The sequence below is a fragment of the Epargyreus clarus genome, unplaced genomic scaffold (genome assembly GCF_041222505.1).
Source record: "Epargyreus clarus isolate Ecla_fem2 unplaced genomic scaffold, WU_Ecla_fem_2.2 ptg000015l, whole genome shotgun sequence".
NCBI lineage: Eukaryota > Metazoa > Arthropoda > Insecta > Lepidoptera > Hesperiidae > Epargyreus > Epargyreus clarus.
The window spans coordinates 3,832,792-3,845,645 of NW_027332223.1; the positions used below are offsets into that span (position 1 = coordinate 3,832,792).

General features: G+C 36.6%; 1 protein-coding gene across 5 annotated transcripts in view; it reads right to left on the reverse strand.

The window, feature by feature from the left end:
- Positions 1–206: 206 nt before the first annotated feature.
- Lrch (Leucine-rich-repeats and calponin homology domain protein) overlaps positions 207–12,854 on the reverse strand; it is a 62,714-nt gene continuing 50,066 nt past the window's right edge. For 2 of the 5 annotated variants that reach the window (XM_073081166.1, XM_073081165.1), the window contains exons 7-11: positions 12,478–12,549; positions 9,952–10,633; positions 9,410–9,547; positions 8,065–8,142; positions 5,424–7,597 (exon numbers count right to left, since the gene is read on the reverse strand). In XM_073081166.1, the coding sequence (XP_072937267.1) occupies positions 6,890–7,597; positions 8,065–8,142; positions 9,410–9,547; positions 9,952–10,633; positions 12,478–12,549 (1,678 nt within the window). In that variant the 3' untranslated portion in view covers positions 5,424–6,889. Of the gene's footprint in view, positions 1,253–5,423; positions 7,598–8,064; positions 8,143–9,409; positions 9,548–9,951; positions 10,634–12,477; positions 12,550–12,854 lie in introns of those variants that run through there. The other 3 variants (XM_073081168.1, XM_073081167.1, XM_073081169.1) reach the window with 2 other exon arrangements.

The window sequence follows — 12,854 nt, forward strand, 5'->3', positions numbered from 1 at the left end:
GTAAGGGAGACATACTTTTCCGAGGCGTTCCAGCTTAGTCCTCAGGGGTAGCCGCGCATCTGTGGCCGACCTCAGGTAGGAATGTCTAATCCTATCTGGGGTTGATTACAGTTGTCCATGGTCGGCAGTAGCCACTTACCATCAGATGGACTGCATGCTGGTCTGCTACTCCTATATTATAAAAAAAAGAAAGTTCTGTGAACATGTATATAAACAAGCTTCGAGACTGTCGTACATTGGGCGTTCCACAGTTCTGATGAAAATTTCACCCAATTTATTTGCAGGTATTTTCAGTTCTTAAACTTATTACGATACCTGTAGAATGAAATATTTTCATCATATTGATCAATTTTATGGATTACCTGTATATGTCTAATATCAAGTATGTGAACGATATTTGAAAATTCATTATGACTATCTAAGATTTTTCAAAAATTCAGTGCATAAGTCTTTTAAATATCAAAGTACATAATCGTACATTTTAGAAAGATTGGAAGTTGTTTAATTGTTTAAAAATAGGAAGAACAATACATTATTCGTAGTTTTTCATCAATGTATATATCTAGTTCTACGATTGGCCGATAGACATTTCCTAAAAGGATTTCATTTGTGATGTTGTATTTATAAAGGCACTAAGACTTTAAAAAAAAGGAGATAGCAAATATTTTGATCGTTCTCTCTTTTCTACAAATCAGTATTCTTACGTACCTATTAAATTTCATTAGTAAGTGCAAGTATTTCAAATTTGAAACAATATTAAAGATTCGACAGAAACTTGTTGCCAATTCGCTAACTAGCCGCGAAATTAGATCGAACTAACAGATTCAAGAATTTAATAATATATTATGACTAGTAGTTTTTCTACTCTACTTCTAGATGCCAATATCACTTCCCATATAACCACTCACTGTTAACGCTACTTACTGAGTCCAATTACATCGAAAGAGCGTCTAACTCACAAGTCCATACACCAATCGCGGAACGTTCGAGATCGTCGGACGCTCGGTCCTTCGAGCCGGTTGGCCTAGAGCGACATGGCGGGTTGCGGCGCCAGGGCCAGCTTCGGGCGCTAGGTGGCGTGGGGCACGGGGGGCACAGCCGGGGGCACGGGGGGTACAGTCGGGGGCACGGGGAGTGCGGGGGGCGCGGGCGCGCGGCCGGCCGCGTGGCGCCGCAGCAGCTCCGTCACCGTGATCGCAACTTGCACGGTGCCCTTGCCCTCGAGGACGTCCGCCGCGCAACACATTAACTTCTGTAACAATGGTGGACAAACTGTTAGATTTATTGCTTTGTTTAATATAAAAAAAATGGAAAAAAACGACTGATTAAAAATATAGTCGCTCCCACAATTTAGGCGAATCCAACGACACTTCATATGTTAAAATCCGTCATGCCGCTGGGGTTGTAGGGCATACAAACAATAAGACATACATAAGTACTTACGTACGCTCGAAAAACATTACCCTCCGCAATTCAGTTCAATTTCTCAGAATACTGGATCATCTTACTAACAAATTTGAAATAAGAACCAAAATTACTCACTCCTATGTTGTATAAAATGTGTGAAAATATGAATTGACAGATTTTAACTTATGAAAAATTTGCAAGCTCATGTAAAACCGCTGATAGATATATGCGGCGACATACTCGTACATTAATAATTAATAAAATAAATGAAGAGGATTTCGCATACGTTTGTTTCTCCACAGGGAACCTAGATCAATCCATATCACTGACTTGAACAAAAAAATAAAACAACACAGTTACCAATAAGAAAATTTAATTGTTTAATAAGAGAAAAAACATTGTAAGTACATAAAAAAGTACATTCCAAAAAACCTGTTAGCCGAAAAGTTAAAAACAAAGACCTTATTGTAATTATAATAAAAACGAAAACACGTCAAAATACAATCTTTGTAAAAATGCACTAGAAAAACTAAAATAAAAGCCTAAACACATAAAAAGAGGTCTCCAAAAAAACAAATCAATATAATACTGTACTTATTTCGTATAAACCAATCAACAAATTTCAACCTCTTATTAACGTCTTAAACGATAATGGAATAATATGACGGTTTTAATATTCTTATTGTGAATTTGTATGACAGTGGCAAGATATTCCTAACAAGATAGAACCTCCAAGTATACCGTCCCGCGGTTTAATTAAATATGTATAAATATAGTAATAATGTACATCTATATTTCAGATCTAGAGAAGTCGAATTGTCTTAAAAATGGATTATCAAATTGTTGCGTATATATATGTTATATTTTATAAGCTTAATGAATTATAATAGTGATGTATATAAGATTTCGTTATATATATATATAAAACGTATCCTGATGCCGGGTATTCGACGCTAGGGATAAACCTGGCGATATAATATCCGTTAAATTATCCGGATCATATGAGACAACTATCATTCTGTGTAAGAACTATTCATTACATTAATTCTTTCTTTATTTCAAACTGTTTAAATATAGGAAAGCGGCAAGCAGATTAAATATTAGATACGAATAAAATGTACTGAATTTCAGTCTAAATTCAAATTGAAAACACAATAAGAACATTAAAACCTTGTAACACTACATAAATATACCCAAGCACCACAAGCCAATAAATACGGTCTACGTAAGCATAAATTATATATTAATCGTATCATATATTACCTTATATTATTATGTTCTTACTCTATTTATTAAATGTTGTACTTGCAAATTTAAAGCTCAAAAAATAATGTGAATGTTAAAAAGCATATAAGTAAGAGTAAATAGCTGTAATAAAAATGTGATATTAAAAGAGGTCGACTGTTAATAGAAATTTCGTAATATGGTGTTTCGCGGCATCAAAGTGTCTAAAATTGTTGTCTGTGCGTTTATTTTGGTCAATGAAGGTATATAATTCGAAATATTATTTAATTTAATTAGGTTAAACGAAGATCAGAATGACTATGACCTAATATAGAGAAGAACGTCACTGTATGCAGCTGGTAGTTTAAACATATTATCACAATAATAAATACATCTTTTTTATTAAATACTTAATATTTATTGGAATATTTATTTTATATTCTATTTTTATTACTTTTATGTTTCATTAATTTTATGTGTTCCAATTTCAAAATTCTAATGCTACATACAGCGGTTGTCCCTTTAAAGGTAAGAACTGGCCACTATTCTTAAAAGTGTTTTTAAATTTAAATTAATTAGTGATGTTATGGCGTGTGTGAAAGTTATATATATACATTATTACATAAATATTACGTTAAAAAATAAGGAATAAAATGTATAACTGTATGTTATTATTAAGAATAATATATTTATTAGTAAAATATGATATTAGTAATAAGTTTTAGTATGGAAATAAATGTTACGCATAACATTACGGTGCACTTTAAAAAACAGTACAGAATCTACAGTCTTTATAATATATTAGATCTTTGGAATGCTTATTAAATATAAAATTATCAAAGAATAATAATTTAACTTGACAAAAGTAGAGGTATTTTCAAAGATATAAAAGGTACACTAATTTATTTTTGTATTTTCAACGAACAATTGTTTTTTTTTTAATATATCTGTTGCCAAGTTAAATTCTAATTCAGCAATCGATTTTTAAATGCAAAAAAAGCTTTAGTAAATTACAACACATTATTATTTTCATACATAATTGGCATCTCTCGTTTACTTGGCTTTGTTAATGGATATTTCGTAATATATTATATCATTTATTATATTAAATTTTTATAAATCATTGTCTTTTATATATCTTTTTGCAATAGTTACGTGGAAAAGCCTCGATAGTCTAAATATCACTACGCACTACTAGCGTGACCGTTTATAACTTATGATGCATTTTTTTTAATTAGCCTCCGTCAACTTATCCCCATCATCATGAGGAAATTACTTCAAAGAGTTAATAATCGTAAATTTTCGTACAAATTTTTCATTCTCCGCACGTATTGTGTACGTAAGTGATGTTTATTATATTTATTACATATGAAAAGCGCCATCTAGCGATCTAATAGCTAAACTGAAAATGTCACTTGAAAGACTATAATAGAAGCGTAAATTCTGTTGTCTTTTTTGGTTATATTTTGACATGCACCTAAGAATATAAACGGCCCTATTAATACAATAACATATCTAGTTTTTGCATTATCAATACAATAACGATATGATGTTTCGATTAAGGCATATGTTTCTTATTTGATAAGAAATATGGAGACATGTTAAACAACTAATACTAGACGACTAATTCGTATAAGTAACGCTAATTTTCATTTCGCTTGTCTATTTTATGCACCAATGACTCACGAGATAGTAGAATTTATTGTACTTTGTTTATGCGATAGTATTTTTGAACACTGAGCAGACATCAAGTAGAACTGGTTATAGTTTACTAAATAGTCTCGAAAGGACCTCGCGGAATTTGCAGAAAATTAACCGACGTTGGAAACGGCTGGTAAATTGACGGTTCTGTGCTTCACAGCTATGGGTTATGGAAACCGTTAAACTTGCGCTAACCGTTAATCCACTGATTAGTACGTTCTTTACATTGGAGTGGCAAATTCTACTTGAAATCTGCTTTGTAATACAGAATTATCAAACATTACTAAACTGTAAGACAGAAATATTTATGTCACGATATTAACACACTATGTATAATCAGATTATTAACATAAAACGAAGAAAAAATCCGTTAGCACCTTAATGAAAATACGTTTTTACAAGATATTAAAAGGCATAAATGTGTAAGATTTCATTTCATGTTAATAATCCAACTAATACAATATTTTACATGAAAAGTAATCGAATTGGTGCAAGTAGTTACAAATTGGTGTTATATTATTTACACATACATATAAAAAGCAGCCTTAAGCTACCATATACATCTTACACTTTACTTAAGAGAAAAACGTTTCGCCGCTCAGTGCACGAAATGTTTTTTGTGTTGTAAAAATTGGCAGTGGAAAGAATCAAGTCCATACACAGTCGTACAACAAATATAATTAATCGAATCGAATAAATTAGCCTGTATTTGAACGGATGTCTACAGAATAGACAAATTGGTCGCATGATAGTGCGTTTGGATTTAAATATTGTTATTTCACTCGTTAGCGGTCGGTTCGTGTTTATAGTTCGTAAAATAACTTAATTTTTAGTTAATCATTAACAAACTTAAATAAAGTCCACCCTACTTTTAAATAAGCATAGAATACAAACAAACACGTTAAGAGTAACACAAATTAAACCTATGATTGTAAATAAAAAACCTCTACATCACTGAGATCCCTGGAATAAGAAATAAAATCAATCAAACAAAAACACACGTCATAGCCAATCAAAACCAATCAAAACATCTAACAATCACATTGACGCTTTAAACGGAATGAACGTACAGTCCCCAATGATGTCTAATGGAAATCTGTAATTTACCCCGGATAAAATATAACAGCAGTGTTAAGTCACTGTGTTCTGGTGCCTACGAAGGGAATCAACTACATAAGAACTGTATGTATAATGATTCATCGTGTAGCCAGTGCTCTCAGTGGCCACAAACATTGCACGTGATGTTTTAAAATTTTAATTTTGTATTCGTATATGAAAGATATTGTGACGTGTTTATTATAAAATGTTTTTTTTAATGAATAATATATTTTCGCGTCCCTACTTCATATATATCAGTATAATCATATTGTGAATAGCTATAAATACTTCTACAATTAGTGCACTTATTTTCTTTTGAACACCTAATTAAGATATTTCAAAATATGAAATGTCTTAAAAAGAATGATTGTGATTTAACTTTAAGAAATATCCTCGATTACTAATTTATATGGCAAAAATCACTGCACTGTGGATTAATAATGTATTTATTTTAAATACAATAAGAATGGAATTATACTTGGTCCTTAACATTGGTCATGTGTTGTGGTTTGATATACTAATAGGAATCATGTAAAATTTGTTTTGGAAACGGCACATTTTAGGAGTGTATTACAACACAATTATTTTATCATCAAAAATGTATAATATATTTACTTTGATAATGAATAAATAATCACCATAATTCAAACAAATTTTCAACGGCTCATAATTAAAATCATTTAAAATAATTCAAAATTTTACGATTCAAAATTATTATTCCATTCTTATCATACGTTAATTTTAGAATAGTAGAAATATTAAAGATGTTATGACGTAATACGTACATTATACAATTTTCAAATTGTAATTTTAAATACCGTTCAAATTCCTTTCATCAGTCTCATTGCTCCATCATTCTACGTGTAAATTGCAAATGTTAGCCTCAAAAATTGATTTCCCAGCAATCACAGTTTGACTGTAATAAGGCATAGTAGAATACCTATAGTACATAGATTTAATGTGATAATCATTTCTGAGTATCGAGAAAAAAATAGCTTAAGTATTTCATTATTTAAATTAGTGAACAAAAATATTTTATGGTTGAAACAAAGTTAATTTATATTGTCTTTCCCATAGCAACTAAAAATAATAGAAAATTGATTTCATATAGAAATGCAAAAATGTGCAAATTTTTAATGAATTGATTGACCACTTTTCCGGACACAAATACAGACTCAATTTTTATACACACGATTATAATAGACATAATCAGCGCACACTTAATACGATGACATCCTTATTAAAAATAAAAGATATTCAGAAATGATTACCACAGTTATTCAGTTGAATTATACAATACAAACAACAGCCGTCATATGTCTATACAGTACCTAGCACTACCCACAATATATCTAACCTAAAAAAACTTAAGACGCTACTGACAAGAAGAAAAGTTATATTTATATTAGATCTTAAAGTACTCAATTCCCGGAACAATCAGATCTTTAGCAACCATAGATTATAGAGGATACATAATAAGCAAGATGGCGGACACGAAAAACGTTCCCAGGCATAGACAAGTAAAGAAAATTCTGTTCTCTCTCTCCTTTGCGGTTTCTTCCTCCGGCGTCGGTTCGCTATTTAGATTATTTTGTATATCCAAATTCATTTTGTCTCTATCGTATCTACCGACGTTTATTTCTGAATCAACGATATCCACCGGAAAATCCACTTCGTCCATGTCGTAAATTTCGAAATTATCGCTCTTCAACACACCGTCCTTGTAAAACGGCGTGACAAATTGTATCCGATTCGTTTGGTAATACGGTCCTCTATTCCTTAGTCCGTCATTGGAGCCATAGGTCGGGGAATAGTGTGGGATTTCGTTATTGTTCTCATAATTCAATGCATACTCCTCAGATTCGTCTATTGTATAATTGTTACTGTGATCGAAGTTATTGAAGTTGCTGATGTACCTGTCTTCCGTGTACCTGCTCCTTTGTCTTTGGTAGTAGTTCACTTCGATCGATTCCGGTTCGTTCGGGTAGTACTCCGGGTAGTCGGGTAGGTCATAATTGTTGTATTGCGGGTCTGTATGGATATCCTTTGGCGAACGCGGCGTGGCGTGTGTGAGCAGTGCGGACACTGTGCGAGCGAGAGGAAGCATGCCCCCCTCTGCCCCGTCCGGTGGGTTCCCCAGTATGTCGTCGGGCGAACAGATGACCTCCTGGAACACACGCCACCCGTCTCTTAGTTTCACATTGTTATAACATTTCTCTGTTTGTTCGTTCGCGTAAGGATATCGTACAAGACCCTGCAACACTCGAAACGGACATAGCGGCATGGGGTTAAGCCGTAAGAATCACTATGAAAAAGTTTGGACTTCTTAAAGATAACTTATTAAACCGCCTCTCCTACCACACAAACGGACGTAAATATTCATTAATAACATTTACGGAAAACCGCGGATTTAAGCACTAGGAATAAAGATGAACTATCTACACAATGGAGCAAAATTATAAGGAATTTTACGCGATAAGAAAATAATACTACTTTAGTTAAAACAAAAACGACAGTAACAGATTAGCAAAAAATAAGGTTTAATGTTAATATAAACGAATATTTAAACAACTGCTTTTATTATGTTCAAGAAAATAATAAAAACAACAAAGAGATATTTATTAAGATACTCACCTCTTCTACACCAATTTTCCGACACGCTTCCAAGAAGTTGTCCACATTCCTCCTGCATCGAGCCATTGTGAGCTTGGGCTAGAAATAAGAAAGACAATCGTTATTGATGTAATTTTATGGAGAAATTTGGATCAGTACAAGGACGGAGACAGCTAAAAATATGATTATCATTGTAAGAATATCATGATTATGGTCAAATGATGAAGTTGGTGATGTGTGTCGACTACAATGGCCATTACGATAACGATGGTAACAATGGAATTACAATGGTGATGTGAATTATATTTATTTTGTATAGGCCTACGGTGGCACTTACAAAGACGACTCCATATGATGAAGATGATAACACTAATGACAATTATCAGATTGCCAGCGGTGACTTTTTTTATAATATAGGAGTAGTAGACGAGCATGCAGTCCACCTGATGGTAAGTGGCTACTGTCGCCCATGGACATCTGTAATCAACCCCAGATAGGATTAGATATTCCTACCTGAGGTCGGTCACAGATGCGCCGCTACCCCTGAGGACTAAGTTGGCTGTTATTAAGTAGAAATAGTTGTGGCGGTGGTGCCGCCGGAGTCGAACCCCAAAGGATTCTACCACCTTCAAAACTGCTGCTCCGGCAGAGTCATCTCCGGCTGGGGCTCTGCTGTCTGGGGCTACAGCACCGGCGCCAGCTGCCCCGGCGGCGACACCTGCAGGGGAGCGTCGCCTGGGGATACAGTGTACAGTGTGGCGGTCACCTGCGCCGGCGACGGCACGTGCACGGAGGCGACGGAGCGCGGCCGCACGTGGTTGGCGAGGTGGCACAGCACCTGCAGGGGAGCGTCGCCTGGGGATACAGTGTACAGTGTGGCGGTCACCTGCGCCGGCGACGGCACGTGCACGGAGGCGACGGAGCGCGGCCGCACGTGGTTGGCGAGGTGGCACAGCACCTGCAGGGGAGCGTCGCCTGGGGATACAGTGTACAGTGTGGCGGTCACCTGCGCCGGCGACGGCACGTGCACGGAGGCGACGGAGCGCGGCCGCACGTGGTTGGCGAGGTGGCACAGCACCTGCAGGGGAGCGTCGCCTGGGGATACAGTGTACAGTGTGGCGGTCACCTGCGCCGGCGACGGCACGTGCACGGAGGCGACGGAGCGCGGCCGCACGTGGTTGGCGAGGTGGCACAGCACCTGCAGGGGAGCGTCGCCTGGGGATACAGTGTACAGTGTGGCGGTCACCTGCGCCGGCGACGGCACGTGCACGGAGGCGACGGAGCGCGGCCGCACGTGGTTGGCGAGGTGGCACAGCACCTGCAGGGGAGCGTCGCCTGGGGATACAGTGTACAGTGTGGCGGTCACCTGCGCCGGCGACGGCACGTGCACGGAGGCGACGGAGCGCGGCCGCACGTGGTTGGCGAGGTGGCACAGCACCACGCCGTCCGCCAGCACCGGCGCCAGCTGCTCCGGCAGCGACATCTTCAGTCGGGACTCTATTGTCTATGGATTTGAAGAATAAAAAAGGGCAATTTTAATTTTTAATCTTGAAATCTAAAGTATACTTTCAGGTCTGTCTATATAAAAAAAAACTTAGGTGAAGCTATAACAGAGAGACGATTGGCTAAATGACTATTGATTATTTAATTTTCAAACGATTTTGGATAACTAACGTAACACTATCACCTAGATGGGTGGCCATGTTTTTTGGTCTTTGCGTTAATGATTGAAACATAGATGAAAGCGCACACGAGGAACGTAATTCTTACTATTAAAATTTTATTTGGTATGTAATTACAATGTTAATGAATGGTACTTTTGTTGACTTTTACTGTTCCTCGCCCAATTATTTACAATTTTTTATGGATTCTAGTTTCCTAATTGAAATAAATATAACAATGTCTTACTGTCCGCAGTTGCTGCAGCAGATCCAACTCCTCCTTCTGCTTGTCGAACTCCCTCTTCATGGTGAAGCTGAGTTTGTCGACCGGCGCGTCCTTGTTCCACGCCATTTTGCCCGGCGGCTTCGGGGCGGGACCTTTCAAATACGACACGGTCGTTGTCAACAACTTCTGATCACCGTTGACGGTTTGCCGAGGGATGTTCGACTTTAAACTGTTGTAACCTAGCGTGTTAGTCGGCGACTTTGTCGGTGAAGTTGGTTTTATGTACGCGTCCGCTTGTCCATTGATGCGCACGTTGTAGTCTACGTTCCCGTTGACGGTCGCGTACATTTTATTCACATTCCGCGATGGTACAACCTTCTGTACTGGTCGTTTGTTCTCTTCGGGCTTTTCCGTGTTACCGTTCTGATTCTGGAACCTTCTGGGCGTTGAGTGTAGGAGGGGGGAGTTTGGCACTTGGGACGCGTTTGGGGACGCGGTGGAGTTGCTAGAGTTAGAGGATATGGAGCGGTATAGACTAGGGGATACGTTACTGTAGCCGTTCACTGGTGAGTGCGGCTTCTGGAAGTGGATGGGGCTTTGGTTTTGTGACTGCGGCGAGGAGTCCAGCTCGGGGGAGGGTTGGTCGGTGCGGGGGCGGTAGATGTCTTGCTGGCGTTGTTGTCTTAGGGCTTCTTTGTATTGTCTGTAATCGCATGAAAATCATTTATAGTTTCATTATATTGATGTGTTTAGAATTAAGCTTTAATGACACTTAGATTAGATAAATTTCAATAAAGCCTTATTAGCGAGAATGCTGAGCTAGCTTTTGTTAGTCACAGTATTTTTTTATAAAGAAATCACTCTAAATTGCATATTAGCATACAAAACACAAGCCGTGTGTATTACGTGAAGTTTTATTTACAATTATTACAAGCAAAACTAACATTAATAACTCTAATACTGTTATTATTTAATTTCTTATTAATACAAGATACAATTAGCAAAACAACTGAAGTTTATTTTTAGTATCAATGCAATAGCGCGCTACGAAAAGCGCTTAATATATTTCTAGCACTGATAAATTAGAGAGGCAGCTTCTTTGAAATAAAAGAAACGTTTCCTTTGTGAATGGAGCTCAAAGAAGCTAATGGTTCCCCTCAACCTCTTTAAAAAGGCGTGCATTTACACGCTCCGAGCGTTTCCCAGGCGTGTTAGTTAAGCGTACTGTACCATGCGTCTTACACTAAGTGTCATTAAAGGAATTCGTACATTTAAGAGGCTGGGTATAGAGCGCGAAATGTGTATATATTATTTTAATATCACGTTAAATAAGAGTCTGTATGTTAAGTTTGAAATGTTTCTTTAAAAACTGCAAGTTTTGTATGAAAATTTTAAATAGAAAATTTTATGAATGTTATTTAATTGAAAGGAAATTTAAAACGAGAGCACGCCGTTAGGTGTATAAATGTTTTATTGTACATATTTGAGTCATACCGAGCATATAACACTAATATTTTATCATCAATCAACAACCCATTACTGTCCCACTGCTGGGCACGGGTCTCCTCTCATAATGAGAAGGATTAGGTCATAGTCCACCGCGCTGGCCAAGTGCGTATTGGTAGACTTCACATACCTTTGAGATTTTTTTTATAAATCTCTCTGGTATGCAGGTTTCCTCACGATGTTTTCCTTCACCGTTTAGTAAGTGATAATTAATTTTTAATACGCACATAACTTTGAAAAATCAGAGGTGCGTGCCTGGGATTTGAACCTCGGACACCTCGATTCAGAGGCCGAGTTTCTTAACCATTAGGCTATCACTGCTATATTAGTATGTAGTGCGTAGTTTGTTGTAAGTATAAAATTTTATACGTACAAAAAACTACGTATTAACTTTTGAGATATTCTTGTAATTCATTAATTATACAGATAATAAAACTCTTACTTTTAGAAAGCTACATCATTCCGTGAAACATAAGTAATGTTTAAAATATTTTCACTCGGCTGAGTCCAGACATTAACAAATTATACGTCGCAATGTAGATAAGTGAATTAGTATTCAGCTACCGTTGTAACAACGTTACATTCGTTATAATTTAATATAGCACAATGTTATCGCATTGACGGAAGCATTATCGCACTAATGCAACAAAGCCTTACAAAAACCTGCATCATAGACGTAATGTCACGTGTTTACAACGTTATGCAGGATGCAAATTATTTGTAGGGAGTTTTATATGGGTTAGTTGTTGTTCCACGCTTACATTAAGTTAGAATAACTGGTAATTAAAAAATGGCTTCTTGAAAGAAAGAAATAAAAATAAAAGTTTTTTTTTTTAAGATTCAATTGAAGAACAAATCTTACCGTTTCTAAAAGTTTAAGATATTACTTAAATCGAAGTTAAAGAGAACAAATATAAATGTCTTATAACACGCTATTTTAAAAACTACCCACATTTTCGTCGCTCTATACCCAATCATGTTACATTTAGATACCAAAACCATGCATGTGTGCGAATGTCGTGCATATGAGTGGCAATGTACCTGTAGGTTTGTTGATGAGCTAATTTACTCTTATCGTCGCCATTCATGTTCCCTTCGGGTGATATACGGATGCTGAAAGGGACAACACCAGGGGTTAATAAAACAGGGGGGGATATAGAAAAAAAAATGAACAGGACCACGTGATCATGACGGTGACGTAACGGCTATCTAAAAAATGTCCTTTACCTCTGCACCGGCCACCGCGAGAAAAATAAAATAAATTATATTTCATATGAGCAACTACATGTAATACTAAAATAATAATAGCTATATAAGAAAATAAATTGACTCAGTATGGACTGATATTAAGGGAGCATTTAAATGCTACATGTGAACGCTACAGTTGACATTTTGAAATGTCGTTGCATGTGAGAGTT